Source organism: Salvelinus sp. IW2-2015, linkage group LG4q.2 (assembly GCF_002910315.2).
Source record: "Salvelinus sp. IW2-2015 linkage group LG4q.2, ASM291031v2, whole genome shotgun sequence".
NCBI classification, from domain to species: Eukaryota; Metazoa; Chordata; class Actinopteri; order Salmoniformes; family Salmonidae; genus Salvelinus; species Salvelinus sp. IW2-2015.
In genome coordinates, this window is record NC_036843.1 from 4473391 (window position 1) to 4491230 (window position 17840).

Consider the following 17840-nt stretch of genomic DNA (forward strand, 5'->3'; position numbering starts at 1 on the left):
AAACCCTACCTCTTCAAACAGTATCTTCAATTATCCTCCTCCTCACCTCAACCCCCCCCCCCCCCCAAAAAAAAAGAACACTTAACCAGCATTTGCACTTGACCCTCCCCCCCACCCCTTCTAGCTCTGACTCTACTGACAGCTATATTGAGGAAGAATGTACTTTCTATGCCTGTGATATGTGGTTGTCCCACAGTACATTCATCTTAAGATGGCTAACTGAAAGTCGCTCGGTATGAGAGTGTCTGCTAAATGACTAAAATGTGTGACAAAACAGCACATTCTAAAGTGGCCTTTTACGCTCCCCAGCGCAAGGTGCACCTGTGTAATGATCATGCTGTTTAATCAGCTTCCTGATATGCCACATCTGTCAGGTGGATGGATTATCTTGGCAAAGGAGAAATGCTTTCTAACAGGGATATAAACAAATTTGTGCACAAACTTTGAGAGAAATAAGCATTTGTGGGATTTCTTTATTTCCGCTTGCGAAACATGGGACCAACACTTTACATGTTGCGTTTGTATTTTTGTTCAGTGTAAAATGTACTGTAGTTTGTTTTTCAGTTTTGTATAGTGGCAGGGACAATGATGCCAGATCATTGTATTTCTCAGTATGTTTGTAAGGGAAATAGCCAAACTCTCTCCTCTCAACAAATATAACCAATAGATTCATACAGTGAGCCTGTATAGGTGTTCCTCCTAGAACACATACTACTGCACGTTGTACTACAGCACAATTCATCTAAGCCTATTCCTGTCCTATAAACGGGGTCAACCATGGTATCAAGAGTATAGGAAAGTTATTTCAATGACTCGGTGCAGAGCGGTAAACGCCTGAAGGCTTGGACTCGATTCATCATAGTCCCAAGGTAAAAAAATGCTAAAAATACTTCACCCGCCCTAAAAGAAATGCCTAGGTTGGCGGAGTTTGCTTATCAATATCTTGAGAGATCTATTGCCCCTCTTATCTTAAATGAATGCTGCTTTAGCCGTTACTCAATGGCGTGTGTTTCCTAAATCCTGTCCATTTAACATGAACAACATCCCATGCCTAAAAACATTTAGGTATTCTGAAAACAAGCTAGTGGAGGAATCCTGGCCATGTTTCAGGAAAAGAAGATCAGCTTCAAACAGGCCTTCGCAGGCGGGTTCTGTGAAACACTATGCAAGTCAGAGAAAAAGGAATTATAGTATTGAAAGGATCAGTCCGTAAGCTGTCAACTCTACTGTGTTTTTTGAAGATACTAATTAAAGACTTCAAGCGCTGTGATTGTACAACTTCTTTTCAGCCTGTTCAGTGGGCGCTTCAATTGAGCCATGTGTTTTTCACACAAACACGATACAGTAAGCCTCCACTTCTGGAGAAAACATTGTCTGTGCTGCTAAAACATCATTTTAAATTCATTTGTTTCAGGCTAGCTAGACTAATGAAAGTACTGTAGCTAAAAGGACTCTGCATTTCACAAACAGTATATATGTTTTGCAGATTCCACAAATGCGTTTCTGTTTCTTTAACACTTTCCTAACCAGTCTTATCCCTCTTCAGACAACGCTTAATAATTAAGTGTGAGGAAAGGCCTGTTTCAATTCCCACTGTGTAGTCGTAGTGTACCTTTTAGCCAATTCTTTTAGTGCCATAACTCTTCTGATGCTTATGATGATCTGAACTATTAAAACGCTCCTTTGAACTGTCAGGGTGTCTTGTTTTCTTACAGCCCCCCCCCCCCTAGCCTAGTGTAGCTCATACTGCTTCTCTCAGCGCTTTACAGCAGCAGCAAGGTCATTGCCATTACTCCCCCCAGCCTCTCGGATGTGTGCTGGAGCAGGAGGGGCACAGTCTTGGACAATGCAAGGTCATTTTCAGCTGCTGTTGATGACCATATTTGATCTCTAATATGGACTCTCGTGAAGATGATGGTTGTCAGAAGAAAAAAAGCCTCGCATTAACGATGGTGAAATATTGGCGCGCTTTGGGTGATTTGTTCCTCAGCGACGCATTACAGCACTGCAGTTATTGCTGATTGGGTTTTGATGACTGATAGAGCGTTGAGATTCTTGGCCCAGCCTAAGTCCGTCTTTGTACCTGTCAACATCATGACTCCAGAGGTGCTTCACGGAAACATGTTTAGTGATATCATCATCACCCGCCGCGCGCCTATGATTCATGCATTTTTATTTAATACCTCTGTGGTGAACTATGAAGATACTAGCTGTAAAATGTTTATGGATGAAGAGCTGATTTACGCGAACATGTTTAGTTTGTCTCATAACCACCTACATCTATACAACCTATATCATGCATCTCTTGTTCTCTGTTCAAGTTATACGGAGCATATGCAGGACGAGTCGACTTGATGCTCACGGTGGGATATACAGTTAGATTAACCCTGTACCTGGAAGTCTGCAGGGTTCAAAGCTCTCATCCCAGAGCTGAGCCCATATCCCTGAGCTGTCATGACGGCAACTCAAGGGGAGAGCCTTTTGAAGGAAATGTAGGTTAAATACACAGAGGAGCGGATCTTATTAACGTTTACCCAAGAGGGGAGCTGCTATTTGATCTTCACTCTGTTGCATAAACAAGAGGAGAGAGAGCCTTGAATAATCTATGTTTGTTTCAGGAAAGCACATTTCTCCTAACATTGCACCGCTGACTTGGCTAATCAGCTGTAATGAGACAAGAGATTGGAGATTCTCTCAGAGTAACTATCTAGTTATCGGAGTCCTCTTGCATTCGCATGTTTTCAATGGAAAACAAACCGTGTGTATATGTGTTTTAAAATAATTAGAAAATACATGACTGATTCTAGTGCAAAATAGTTTATTTTGTTTTGTAATGTCTACAGATTCTTTGTAAAAAGTCAGAAATAGGTTGACTAGCTAAACTAATCTCTTCTATATTAGGCAGACCATAGATACTTGACAGTTACACATTAAGGAACATACGGTATGTTTATTATTTTACACAGGCTAGTAGGGCTGGGTGATAATGCCGAAATATATCACAATATTTCTTATTTTTGGCGGGATTTGGCGGTATTTTATGATTCTGAATAAAAGTTCTCAGTATATTTGATTAGTAGTGCATGACCCTAGGATGGCAACAAATGAATTCTTAGTGGTTTTAATGGGCTTTCTCTATTCTGATTATTTTATACTCAACCAAACTAGGACAAAACTGTCAGCGAAGTAGTCCAATTTATTGAACTGTTTTTATTTAGCACGGTATCAAAATACCTTCTATAGACGGTACTGTAAAAATCCATACCGGTATGTGGCTCCACGCCAGTATACCTAGAAATATGATATATCACCCACCCTACAGGTACAGATATGGGGTCTTAAGACTTCCACCTACTCTATGAGAAGCATGGATTTAGTCCCCAGCTGGGAGTAAGACCAGTATTCTTGGGTTCTTAGTAGGGTATATTTCTCTCCAGTCTGACCTGGCATTCCTGTTCATATTAGTCACATTTCAAGTTAGCTAGGCTGTTTTGATGCTGGCTTGGCTGATGGGATGCTCGGTGGAGGATGGGATGGGGGATACAGATTGACTCTCCTCCATGGTACCCATGCTGAACTAACTGGCTCCAACAACTGTTGCTTTTTGTTCCAGTCTACTTGTATAAACGCAGCAGCAAGTCTACACATGCTGTCATTCATTATGATTATGTTCAGGCTCAGACTGAACATAAAATCCCCATTTGCAACAACTCTCCTAGGGTTAGTTATTTCATGCCACTTGCTAATGCAATAAGAGATACCTGGATTCTGAACCTGTTTTATAGAGTGATTCTGCTTTTTTTCAATCCCATTTGCAGACCGTCTGTAATGTTTCATGACCACGTGTTATAAAGGGAGTGAAACCTCTCGTCTCTTCTGTCTAATTCAGCTGGTTTCAGACAGCTGCTGTGTGTGTGTATATATAGTTGGAGTCGGAAGTTTACATAAACTTAGGTTGGAGTCATTAAAACTCGTTTTTCAACCACTCCACAAATTTCTTGTTAACAAACTAGTTTTGGCAAGTCGGTTAGGACATCTACTTTGTGCATGACACAAGTAATTTCCCCAACAATTGTTAACAGTTTATTTCACTTATAATTCACTGTATCACAATTCTGGGGGGTCAGAAGTTTACATACTCTTGGCTGATGTCTTTCGATTTTCCCATGATGTCAAGCAAAGAGGCACTGAGTTTGAAGGTAGACCTTGAAATACATCCACAGGTACACCTCCAATTGACTCAAATTATGTCAATTAGCCTATCAGAAGCTTCTAAAGCCATGACATCATTTTCTGGACTTTTCTAAGCTGTTTAAAGGGACAGTCAACTTAGTGTATGTAAACTTCTGACCCACTGGAATTGTGATACAGTGAATTGTAAGTGAAATAATCTGTCCGTAAACAATTGTTGGAAAAAGTAGATGTAGTAGAAAGTAGATGTCCTAACCGACTTGCCAAAACTATAGTTTGTTAACAAGACATTTGTGGAATGGTTGAAAAATGAGTTTTAATGACTCCAACATAAGTGTTCTGCCCCTGAACAGGCAGTTAACCCACTGTTCCTAGGCCGTCATTGAAAATAAGAATTTGTTCTTAACTGACTTGCCTAGTTAAATAAAGGTAAAAAAAAAAAAAAAATTAAAATGTAAACGTTCGACTTCAACTGTGTGTGTGTGTAGATAGACATCTATCTAGGGGCTATAGGAACACTGAACAGCCTGACTGCAACCCTGCCTATGCGCAGTACATCCCATACCATCCGGAAATCTTTTTTGAATGTTTTTTTGTTGGTAGCCGACAGCCATCCCAAACTGTTCTCACACCCAAACACATACACGATTGAATAAAGGCGCGTTGCTTCCACAAAATAGTTTTATTAGTAAAAAATATAACTAGCCTACTTGCACAAGCACATTGAGACAACAGTTACCAGAACATTTGAACTGTTGATAATCCTCTGGCAAATTTAAGAAGTGCATCCACAAAAATAAGCTGCAATTATCAAAATGATAACTCTTGTCTTGGTTTCTGCAGGAGAGTGGCAACTGTTTAGACATCTAGAGGCTGGTCTTTGTTCCCAGGCAATTTGAAGCTAATGAAATGGTGCGCTGGCTGATGAACAGGCTGCACATCTATATAACGAAACAAACCTCCAGCTCACATTGGCCGGCTCAAATCGCATCAGACAGAAATGGCTTTACTGTTTTTCAGACTGCCAGTTGTGTTATGTGCACTTGAACCGGTCCAGAGGACTTTGCAATGCTCAGCCACTTGAAACAAACTGCTGTCAAACAAGGTAACACAAGCAAAGGTGCAATTGAGTAGTCTTCTTCTGAAGAAGATAGTGTATGAACATAAGACGTTTGAATGAAATAGGAAAGCATGTTAGCTTGCCAGAAAAATGTTTTTATAATTAGGTCCACAAATTTCCTAGACAAATGTGTACAGTTATCTGCAGAGTTGTAATGAGGAAATCCTGAAGCATGATTTAAACATTACAAAAAAAATTAAGTGTGCAAGCCTTTCCCGATTTAAACTAAAATTGTTTATGCCTCTGGAATTGTGTGCTTTGGAATAATAAGGTTGAAAAACCAACCCTGGAAAGCTGCATCCTACTGTAAACGATTGCCTAGTTTACGCAACTTAGTCTTGCACAACAAACAATGAATCCATAAAACATTTGCGAATATAGAATTTATATACAAACACTTAGAATAAAAAGTAAATCGCATGAAGTACAACACCGGATCAAACTTGACATGAGTCGATTTGGCACTTTCTCAAACGCATACAGTACCAGTCAAAAGTTTGGACACCTACTCATTCAAGGGTTTTTCTTTATTTTTTACTATTTTCTACATTGTAGAATAGTAGTGAAGACATCAAAACTATGAAATAACACATATGGAATCATGTAGTAACCAGAAAAGTGTTAAACAAATTCTTCAAAGTAGCCACCCTTTGCCTTGATGACAGCTTTGCACACGCTTGGCATTCTCTCAACCAGCTTCATGAGGTAGTCACCTGGAATGCATTTCAATTAACAGGTGTGGCTTATTAAAAGTTCATTCGTGGAATTTTTTCTTAATGCATTTGAGCTAATCAGTTGTTGTGACAAGGTAGGGGTGGTATACAGAAGATAGCCCTATTTGGTAAAAGACCAAGTCCATATTATGGTAAGAACAGCTCAAATAAGCAAAGAGAAATGACAGTCCATCATTACTTTATTTAAGACATGAAGGTCAGTCAATACGGAAAATGTCAAGAACTTTGAAGGTTTCTTCAAGTGCAGTCGCAAAAACCATCAAGCGCTATGATGAAACTGTCTCTCATGAAGACCACCACAGGAAAGGAAGACCCAGAGTTACCTCTGCTGCAGAGGATGAGTTCATTAGGGGCGGCAGGTAGCCTAGTGGTTGGACTTGTAACTGAAAGGTTGCAAGATCGAATCCCCGAACTGACAAGGTAAAAATCTGTCATTCTGACCCTGAACAAGGCAGTTAACCCACTGTTCCTAGGCCGTCATTGAAAATAAGTATTTGTTGTTAACTGACTTGTCTAGTTAAATGAAGGTAAAATAAATAAAACTGAGTTACCAGCCTCAGAAATTGCAGCCCAAATAAATGCTTCACAGAGTTCAAGTAACAGACACATCTCAACATCAACTGTTTAGAGGAGACTTGAATTAAAACCACTACTAAAGGACACCAATAAGAAGAATAAACTTGCTTGGGCCAAGAATCACAAGCAATGGACATTAGACCAGTGGAAATATGTCCTTTGGTCTGATGAGTCAAATTTGAGATTTTTGGTTCCAACTGCCGTGTCTTTGTGAGACAAGGAGTAGGTGAACGGATGATCTCCGCATGTGTGTTTCCCACCATGAAGCATGGAGGAGTGATGGTGTGGGGGTGCTTTGCTGGTGACACTATCTGTAATTTATTTAGAATTCAAGGCAAACTTAACCAGCATGCCTGCTGCCCATCTGGTTTGCGCTTAGTGGGACTATCTTTTGTTTTTCAACAGGACAATGACCCAAAACACACTTCCAGGCTGTGTAAGGGATATTTGACCAAGGAAAGTGATGGTGCTGTATCAGATGACCTGGCCTCCACAATCACCCAACCTCAACCCAATTGAGATGGTTTGGGATGAGTTGGACAACAGAGTGAAGGAAAAGCAGCCAACAAGTGCTCAGCATATGTGGAAACTCCTTCAAGACTGTTGGAAAAGCATTCCTCATGAAGCTGGTTGAGAGAATGCCAAGAGTATGCAAAGCTGTCATCAAGGCAAAGGATGGCTACTTTAAATAATCTAAAATAGGTTTTGATTTGTTACACTTTTTCTGGTTACTACATGATTCCATATGTGTTATTTCATAGTTTTGATGTCTTCACTACTATTCTACAATGTAGAAAATAGTAAAAATAAAGAAAAAACACAGAATAAGTAGGTGTCTCTTCTTTTGACTGGCCCTGTATGTGTTGTATGTGTTCAGTTTGTTAACGAGGGCACATTCACATTCTTGTCTTCATTTATTCCATTCGTAAGGGCTGGCAGGGGTTGGGGAAGTGTGTTATTGTACGGATGCCCGTCCGGTCCCCTCTGCTCTGTCCCTGGCATGTTGCTAGGGGTGTGAAACCTGCCCCTTCCGGGCTTCCAGGGCCTAAAGTGATGCCTGTGGCGATGCCCCCGTTGCCTGAAGGTGGCGAGCTGGGCTTAGCCATCTGCTCTCCCCATAGGAAACAATGTGTGAGAGAATGAGAGGGCCACTGCCAGGGCCTGTCACCAGAGAAGCCATTTCAGGCCGGAGACAACCTACCTCCCTCTCCTCTCAGCCGTGTTAGACACACATGAGAATGTGACTGTGTTAATGTGCAATAGCACCCTTGACATATGAGTAGGCAGCAGGGGTGGTGTGTCAGTGTGTGTGCTGGCCAGCATGCTCTCAACATGCAAAAGTGTTCCCTGTTAGTCAAAGAGAAAGTCCACGTGACTTGAGTAAAAGGGGGATATACAGTGGGGCAAAAAAGTATTTAGTCAGCCACCAATTGTGCAAGTTCTCCCACTTAAAAAGATGAGAGAGGCCTGTAATTTTCATCATAGGTACACTTCAACTATGACAGACAAAATGAGAAAAAGAAATCCAGAAAATCACATTGTAGGATTTTTTATGAATTTATTTGCAAATTATGGTGGAAAATAAGTATTTGGTCAATAACAAAAGTTTATCTCAATACTTTGTTATTTACCCTTTGTTGGCAATGACAGAGGTCAAACGTTTTCTGTAAGTCTTCACAAGGTTTTCACACACTGTTGCTCCTCTAGAGCAGTGATGTTTTGGGGCTGTTGCTGGGCAACACGGACTTTCAACTCCCTCCAAAGATTTTTCTATGGGGTTGAGATCTGGAGACTGGCTAGGCCACTCCAGGACCTTAATGCTTCTTACGAAGCCACTCCTTCGTTGCCCGGGCGGTGTGTTTGGGATCATGTCATGCTGAAAGACCCAGCCACGTTTCATCTTCAATGCCCAGCCACGTTTCATCTTCAATGCCTTGCTGATGGAAGGAGGTTTTCACTCAAAATCTCACGATACTCAGGCCCATTCATTCTTTCCTTTACACGGATCAGTCGTCCTGGTCCCTTTGCAGAAAAACAGCCCCAAAGCATGATGTTTCCACCCATGCTTCACAGTAGGTATGGTGTTCTTTGGATGCAACTCAGCATTCTTTGTCCTCCAAACACGACGAGTTGAGTTTTTACCAAAAAAGTTCTATTTTGGTTTCATCTGACCATATGACATTCTCCCAATCTTCTTTCTGGATCATCCAAATGCTCTCTAGCAAACTTCAGACGGGCCTGGACATGTACTGGTTAAGCAGGGGACACGTCTGGCACGCAGGATTTGAGTCCCTGGCGGCGTAGTGTGTTACTGATGGTAGGCTTTGTTACTTTGGTCCCAGCTCTCTGCAGGTCATTCACTAGGTCCCCCCGTGTGGTTCTGGGATTTTTGCTCACCGTTCTTGTGATCATTTTTGACCCCACCGGGTGAGATCTTGCGTGAGCCCCAGATCGAGGGAGATTATCAGTGGTCTTGTATGTCTTCCATTTCCTAATAATTGCTCCCACAGTTGATTTCTTCAAACCAAGCGCTTACCTATTGCAGATTCAGTCTTCCCAGCCTGGTGCAGGTCTACAATTTTGTTTCTGGTGTCCTTTGACAGCTCTTTGGTCTTGGCCATAGTGGAGTTTGGAGTGTGACTGTTTGAGGTTGTGGACAGGTGTCTGATAACAAGTTCAAACAGGTGCCATTAATACAGGTAACGAGTGGAGGACAGAGGAGCCTCTTAAAGAAGAAGTTACAAGTCTGTGAGAGCCAGAAATCTTGCTTGTTTGTAGGTGACCAAATACTTATTTTCCACCATAATTTGCAAATGAATTCATTAAAAATCCTACAATGTGATTTTCTGGATTTTCTTTTCTCATTTTGTCTGTCATAGTTGAAGTGTACCTATGATGAAATTTACAGGCCTCTCTCATCTTTTTAAGTGGGAGAACTTGCACAATTGGTGGCTGACTAAATATTTTTTTGCCCCACTGTAGGTAGAGAGAAATGGTAAAAGAGGTTGACAGGAAGGAAAGAACAGAAAGGCACAGAACGTCCTTGAACTTCAGCTGCAGGGTCTCTTGCAGGTATTACATGGTAGCATATGTACTGCTGACGGACTTGGTAAACAAGTCACATATGGAGGAATGACTCGAACCATTTCTAGATTTGGAGGAAAATCTACCACACTACTGCAGTCAAACCATGACCATTCAAAGCCTCTCTCTATGCCATCATACAATTCCAATAATCAGCCAGATTTTTCAAAACACAGCCATTTTCCCCATCAACCCTAATTGCACATGAAAGACACTAATGAAGGACAACAAAAAGAGAGCATTTCCCAGACAGACCTGGGTGTAACAGTGGCTTGGTGCCTCATGTCACTGGGGTAATAAAGGGGATTAGTGGAGCAGCTCTGTGTGTGTGGAGGTTCTGCACAAGGCTTATGGGGCCATGCAGAGAGAGAGAGATGCCCCACTACCCAACCACAAAGCACTGGATGACACAAACACACCCCAGACAATAAAGACATTAGGGCACAGGATTCCGTTTCCATGGCAGTGAGGAGGCGGACAGCAGGATGAAAAGCACATGCAGCCCAGTGTGTCAAAAAGGTAGATTGTGTGTTTGTGAGCATGTGTGGGGGTTTCTGTATCTGTGTGTATGTGTGGGCTTTTGTATCTGTGTATGGGTGTTTGTGTACTCTATGTGGGTGTGAACTGTATGTATGTCGGTGTGTGTGTTCATTTGTATGCCTAATGCATGAAATCAGTAGCGTGTAGCCTAGCCCAAGAAGGCAGCTTGTTTTTGGAGCTAAATGGGAAAGCAACAAACATGTCAGACAGTCCACTCTGCTGGATGGGGGAGGCTCTCGCTCCGTTTCTCCCTCTCTGTGTGTCTACCTGCAGGGTGAGATCCAGGGGTGGGTTTGTCTGCAGTTCTGTTCCATCTCCAAGCCAAGCACCCTACTTACTCATCCTGACAGTCCTCTTTTGAACAATTTCCCCGGGAAGGATAATGTACTACGTCTTTTTAGGCACAGGCATTGTGTTTGGTTACACTACGTACGTCTCATTCTCTACCAGGCAGGCATTCCTCTGCATTATACACAGACAGGCTCCAGACAGCATGCTTAGGCAAGATATCAATGTCTATTCGCTACCAAAAATAAGACAATTTATTAAATCAGTTCCAACAACTACCATATCTTGTGGATGGTTGAAAACTACAATGGCTTGCTAATGAAAAGGGAATTCCACGTACTGTTATTGCCTCTTTGAGACAATAATATCAATATTGCCGACTTAGCAAACTAAATGAATGTTTATCAATTCAAACCTTTGGTGAGGAAAAGGAAATGAACAGGAGGCTATCAGCTAACCCATTCCCCCGGGAACTCATGTGATTTACTGATGATCGCTGGGGTATCTGCATTTGTTCAGCTGCGGCTCCCCTCCCATTCTGCAGCGCCTTCCTTCGTCCTCCGGCTGCGCTGCATTTCACATTCACCATCCGTCTGTCTGTTCCAAGGGGCTGCTCAGGGAATACCTCCACTGCTTGTGCTCATAGAACAGAAAGTAAAGAAAGGGGGGAGAGAGAGCTACAATGGGGGGGGGGGGGAAACCACCCTCAAAGTCCTTCCCCCTCCTCCTCTCATCTCCTCCTCCTCTTTAAGAGCTTGGTTGGTTGGTGTACTACATGTAAGACGCAGCGATTTCCCCAAACTGCCTAACAGTAGCGCATGGCGTGCAGTGTTGCTTTAGCCTACACATAGTCCTGCAGACTGTAGCCTGTTTTATTGTCTAGTGGGGAGAGGGAGCAGTACTGGTGCTGGTCCTGCTGCTGTTGCTGTAGGAGGTGCTGTTGCTGCTGCAGTAAGAGTTTATCAGGAGGCGGCAGCAAGATCATCTCCTGGTGGCCGGGCCTCTTCCCCGAGCACGACACACAGAAGATGGACCCCCCCACAAAGAGGAAGCCTGCCGACAGGAAGGCCACGTACACGGCGCCCCCGGGCTCAAACTTATTGCTCTCGTGCACGCTGCGGTCCAGGAAGTTAGTGATGACCTCTTTGGTGAACCAGGAAGCGGGCACCAGGCACAGGAAGCCGGCGGCGATGAAGCAGCCCCCGCTGGCAATGGCCGCGTGCCTCTTGGAGCGCCGGCCGCCCCCCCAGCGGGTACATTTGAGCCCCAGGGATGCCAGGCACAGGCCCATGGCAGCCATCACACAGGACAGCACCATGGTGGTGCGGGCAGTCTGCAGGTAGGCGGGCAGCGACAGCACCGAGTACTTCAAGGTGCAGCTGAACATGCCGGTACTGTACCAGGTGCAGTCCATCCACAGCCCCTGCATCTGGGAGATGGCCGTGATGATGTTGGAGCCCACATCGGCGCTCACCTTCCAATTGGGCAGCAGCGTAGCCACCATGGCCCCCATGATGCCCAGCAACGCCAGGACGAAGGCAAAGATCTGCATGCCTGTGGATGCCATTCTCCTCCTTCTGCCGTGGCCCCCTCCTCCTCCAGGCACCATCCACCCAGCCCCAGCCAGGCACCTCGGCTCCTCACCCCAGACGGCTGTAGAGGATTCTGGTGCTAGAGCTGGCAGCAGCCGACGACTCAGTCCCTCAGTGCCGGCTCCAATGGACTGTAGAGGAAAGAAGACAAGAATGAGAAATTGAATTAAGCAGGTCTCTCTGTCTGTCTTTCTCTTTCCCCTCACTTACCCCACACACGCACAGACTTCTTTTTTTTTACAAGAACAAAGGAGAGCGTGAAACCGGACCAATTCGAGAGAGAGACCGCTCTGGCTAATTATTGGAGAAGGAGACACAGGTTTTAGTGCGTGTGGGCATTTTCTGTTGCGCCTGCCTCTTCCTTGTGCCAGCGTCTCAACTGTTACTGGAGAGGAGAATGACTTTCTGATATTTGCAACGCTCAATATGTGGACTTAAAGCTGCAGTGTCCTCTTCACCTCACTACAATAAGGTTACCCAACCACAGTGACTTCAATATATTAACACAAGGTAAATTCTTACATTTTTAAATAATTTTACACTGATACAATAATATAGATTTTCGTTTAAAAAAAAATTAAAAGTTTGAAATTAGACCTTTTTTTCTCCTTTTTAAGACATTCTCAAAATTGCAGTTTTGCTTTTCATTTAAAATGTATTGATTATTCTTGCCATGCAGTAAGTGTACAAGGGCAAACCATCGGTTTAATTATAATGTTTTACAATGTACAGCAAGAGAGAGCAATGTTAAGGTCCTTACCTCGGCTGGTGCAGAGCTCCTTTTGACGCGTCAGGTTGTTCGCAGTGATTTCTGTAAACACAAAAACACGGGGTGAGGAGGGGCGAGGAGGATTTCAGCCTTAGGGATCCATTCATTTCATCAATTTCCTTAGCAACAGTATATTAGAGGACATCATAGCCAGTGGTGGACCACACATGCTTGCTTGGCGCTTCTGAAGAGGGGTTGCTTTGCTTCCCGTTCAGTGACGTAGAATACTCTCTCTACGTCACTTGGCTCGTGAGCTGAGCTAATACAGAATAGTGTGTGGACCATTAAATTCACTACGGCAAACCGTACACCAGCTTTACACTGACACACTCACACCGTACCTGGTTTTGTGTGTGTGTAAACTGTCACCACACTATATTTATTTGTCTATGTGCGTTACATTGTAATTGAGTTGGTGTTGGCAGTGCACTTGTCACTCGATGCTTCATATATGCAGCAGATGATGAACAAGCAGACGTGTTGTTATGGACCAGCTAAGCGGACCAGCACAAGTCAAACCGCAATCAATCATGAGCCAGTGCTTCTTCATTCCAATATTGACCCATATTATTAGCTGGCTACAAGACTTTGCATCGAGCTAGCGGATTGTTTGTCATAACTAGCTAGATAGCTAGCTATTGATCTGAAACAGTGCGCATTGTTGGCTTACGTTAGCGTTACATTAATTATCTATTAACGTTAGCCTAGCTAGCTAAACTGTTCACAAATGTTTTACATTTAGCCTAATAATGTGACAGATACCCCTGTTTTCATAACGACACCGATCATGCTTCACTGGTCTTACCTCCATACTCAAATGTTTAAGCAAAATAAATTTCAACTTTGGCTAACTTTACTTACCTCTAACTATTGAAACCCCCAAAATAACGGAATAGTCTAAACGGGATCATTGGGACGTCCCAACTCCGGTTGAAGTTGACATTTAAAACTGGTAAGGTTAGGGTTAATGTTAGGGAAAGGTTATGGTTAGTTCTAGGGTAAGGGTAGGGACGTCTCAACTTTTTTCTGGACAGCACAACCCCCAAATAACGGTCCACGAGCTGCCGAGTTTCTTTCAACCATGGGATTCGTAATAATTAACCCATTGCACCCTGCGAAGTATTGTTTAATCAACATTATATTTACCAGTCTACCCAACACCTACAATCTCATGTCAGATATACTGAAAACAATAGGCATACAATAATATTACAATAATAACCATTAGAAAATGTAATGGTGGCTTATTTTATTTATGTGGTAGCGAGTCCATCAATGGGTCAGAGCAACACTGTTTTGTTAACACCCCACTATGCCAAAACTGACCGTCCCTAGAGCAGTTAGCATCAGCAACCACTCAACGGGAGGCTAAACTCACAGCTGCTACCCCCTGCTCATCCCTCTCCCACTATTCTGCAGAGGACGTCTAGTCTAGAATGACAAAGAGAGCGAAAAACAGACCCGGCTAAAGGACATGATAGCCTTGATAACGCAGATGTGTGTTTCCATAATGTTGCTGCATGGGTAAGATCATCATAAACAGCCCAACCTTGAAGGAAATCATCTCCCCTCTCTCTCCCCACCTGTAATGACTAAACAGGAGTTCAGTGATTGATTGGTTTGGTGATTGCTCTGCTTGTTTAATTTGGTCCAATGGTCTACCTCCATTTTGTCCCCCCCAAGATAGCGCTCAGAGACCATTTCTGCAGATAAGACATCACCAACACAATAACAGCATGCACACAGCCTCACACACACACACACACACACACACACACACAATACCACAGTATTACCTGACTTGGCGCTGCTGACCTTCAGACTTCATACTGCAGGCCGTTGTGGGTTGGTGCGCCAGAAAGATCCACACTAATTCTACACAGTAGTGTGTTTGAGTGTGTTTTACCGATGAGATTCTGATTCTGGTGTTCTATGGGGAATAAAATAAATGAATAACAGGGACGGGAGAGGGGGGCTGTGAGGAACCGCAGTTAACATGTACCCAGGGAGTGATGTGTGATGCTGTGATGTGTGAAGACATGTTAGGCTATTATAAGCATGGTCCCTTCTTTTCTCACCTCGTAGCTCAGTCCTCCACAGTATAGCTTCAAGGCATGACTGGACACAGAGATGGCCCTTCCCTCAGATGTGGGATTTTATTGTTCCATTTTCATATTGTTTATTTCACGGTGTAATTGCTTTTGTGCTCATCATTTTGTAGAAGCTGTTATTCGTTTATGGTCAGAAGTGTCACCTGATAGGTGCCATGTAGTTGACAACACAATCTTGTCCCATGTATGGGCATGCCCATTTTCAACATGCAGGACATTTGTAAACTGTCACGGGGAAAACAGACATATTATGAAATGAATTATGTTTTCTCTATTAGTTCAAGTTTTATTTGTCGCATGCACAAGTACAGTGAAATGCGTAACTTGCAAGGCCTACATTTACTCCCAAGTGGACCAAGTGGTCAGACATTTTGAGTGTTTTGTATGTAAAAACAGTGTAGACTCTGTTTTGTTTGTTTGGTAGGCAAATTTTTCCCCCAGTCCTCGTCTCTGTTCTCGTGACTTAGTGAAATTCTTAATTTTTGCCTAGTGGTATTCTCTACTGTGATGTTGGAGAGTGTTCCTTGGGAAAACATCTCAGGGGACCTGAGAATGAGATGGGCATGGATCAGGAGATGTTCTTGGTTTGCCTGTGCTGTGTGCCCAGGGCTGATCTGCCAGCGTGGGAAGCCCTGGCAGGCAGCACAGTACAGCGCAGCAAGGCACAATGGCAAGGGCCCCCTCCAGCAAGATCTGCCTATAGCTTTAGATTTAGTGGTGCTGACTGCCTAGTGTCTACTCCTCCTGAGTGCCTGTCCTACCCAGCTGCTGATGTAATGGAGGTTGTCTTCTGAAGGTATTGTTATGATTAATGCATCTCTTTCCCCTCGGAGGAATCGTATCTTTTTTTTTCTCTTTTAACTTTCTGTATTCCCCAGCTGAGTATTCCATTGTTCCTTCCTCCCCCCTCAGAACCTGCAGCAGTTACGTAAAGGGAAATGCAGGTTGCTCAGGTGGTATCGGCTAGCCACCCCGAGGGCCTGCCATCTCATCTTAGTTACGCTCGGAGGGAGATGACAAATTACTGCTCAAACACCATTGGGTAAAAGAGAAGACTCTGGGGAAAGGAGGAGAAGGTGGAAATGGGCAAGGGGACGAGGGGACTTGGAGCTACAGGGCAAACGCCAGTGTAATAGAGTTCCTGCAGAGCTCATAGAGATGAAATGTATAAGTGTTAATATGCATATATGTGCACGACTCCATATTATTGAGATTAATTGGGTCAGGGTCGTTGAGGGGGACAAAGGCAGAGCTGTGATTTTTCAGATGTGTATCGTGATACCTTGCCAGATATGGAGGGAAAGACTACTGTGTGTAAAAGAAAGGTTGAGTTAATAAGATTATTTAGCATACAATATTAGTGTGCAAGAGGGAAAGTTGGTTGGTTCAAAGTCTCAGTAAATGTTTGAAGTTTAAAAAAGGCAGGAGGACTAAATTAGCCATGGAGAGAGCTGGATCATTCTTTAAATGTAGATCCTTATATAATGAGCCAATTTGGAGTAGCAAAATTAATCTAGATATGAATAGGGGTTATGATTTGCTTCTTTCCGCGCCGTTAAAAAGCATGTTCGTTACATCATGAAGTCCTATTTACATTACAATCATCCCAGTCTCATCCAGCCAGGCCTCATCATACACCCTCCCACCAGCTGAAAGAAAGGAGGATGACGGATGAGAGTGAGAACCAGGGAGAGATATTAAGGTTGTCACAGAGTCAATAAGTCAGTCTCGGATTCCTAGTTCACCATCTCCCACCACATGCAGCCTATTTGAGCAGGAGCATTTTCAAAGCCCTGGCATGCAGGGTGGAGAAGGCAGCACGGGATTTTAAGGTGGAAGTTTCTTGTGTATTAAGGTTATCAGAGGAGGATTAATGGCAGGAGGGGATATATTACAGCAGAGCACCTAGTGAGGCCATGTAGCGGGCCGTCGTTCATAAATCACAAGGCAAAGTGAGTCGGACAAGCCTATGTCTGAAATGCTGCTGCCTGTATAGTCTGAATATCGACATCCCCCTGCCCCCTTTTAAATCATGAAGTGCGGAAAATAAATGGCCTAATTACTCCGGGAGAGTGAAATTAAAGCCATTCTTTTCTATTACCTCTCAAGACCAGATGGTGTCTGATGCTGCATCACTCAGGTGTGTGTGTGTGTGTGGTGTGTGTGTGTGTGTGTGTGTTGTGTGTGTGTGTGTGTGTGTGTGTGTGTGTGTGTGTGTGTGTGTGTTGGTGTGTGTGTGTGTGTCATGTGTGTGTGTTGCTAAAGGCACACTGCAGTACCAGGGTATGAGACTACCCCTCACCCCACCATCCTAGCATTTTTGGGTGACCGGTGGAAGAATAGATTTTCCTAATGTCAGCCTCGTTCCGCCCAATTGATGCAGATGAGTCAATTTCTCATGAAAGCTCCTGTCACAAATACTATTTTCAGCCCCAGTGTATCACAAAGCAATGCAGCGCTTCTTCTCCCTGCCCTGAAAGTCTATTGTAACTGGTTTCCAAAACCTTCTCGTCTTCCTCCAACTCAGTTTCTTAAACTGTGTCGGGACCAAAAGTGTGCATGTGAGAGGTGGGTCGTGAGTTATGAGAATACATCTATAATCGCACACAATTTCTTAATTTGGGTTGTTGGAGGACTATTTGGGTCACGGGAGGACAGTAAAAAAAAAAAAAATTGGGACTTGAGCTGAACACGTTTAACCCCTGCTCTAACTTACAGTGCATCTGAAATTATTCAGACCCCTTGACTTTTTCCACATTCTGTTATTCTAAAATAGATCAATCTACACACAATACCCCATAATGAAAAAGCAAAAAGTTATTTTTTGCAAATCAC

The 17840-nt window shown here is 43.4% G+C and overlaps 2 protein-coding genes across 5 annotated transcripts in view; one reads left to right on the forward strand and one right to left on the reverse strand.

Annotated features, from left to right (window-relative positions):
- LOC111963158 (dimethyladenosine transferase 1, mitochondrial) overlaps window positions 1-17840 on the forward strand; it is a 41918-nt gene that overhangs the window by 19068 nt on the left and 5010 nt on the right. The window lies entirely within an intron of this gene.
- Window positions 8902-13300, reverse strand: LOC111963159 (claudin-20-like). The gene is made up of 2 exons (XM_023986405.2): window positions 12886-13300; window positions 8902-12256 (listed from the first exon to the last, which is right to left on the reverse strand). Exon 2 carries the CDS (start codon window positions 12140-12142, stop codon window positions 11375-11377), a length of 768 nt encoding a protein of 255 aa, XP_023842173.1. The 5' UTR covers window positions 12143-12256; window positions 12886-13300; the 3' UTR covers window positions 8902-11374.

Coding starts and splice junctions, on each gene's coding strand:
- LOC111963159 (XM_023986405.2), bottom strand. CDS start 12,142: ATGGTGCCTGGAGGAGGAGGGGGCCACGGCAGAAGGAGGAGAATGGCA.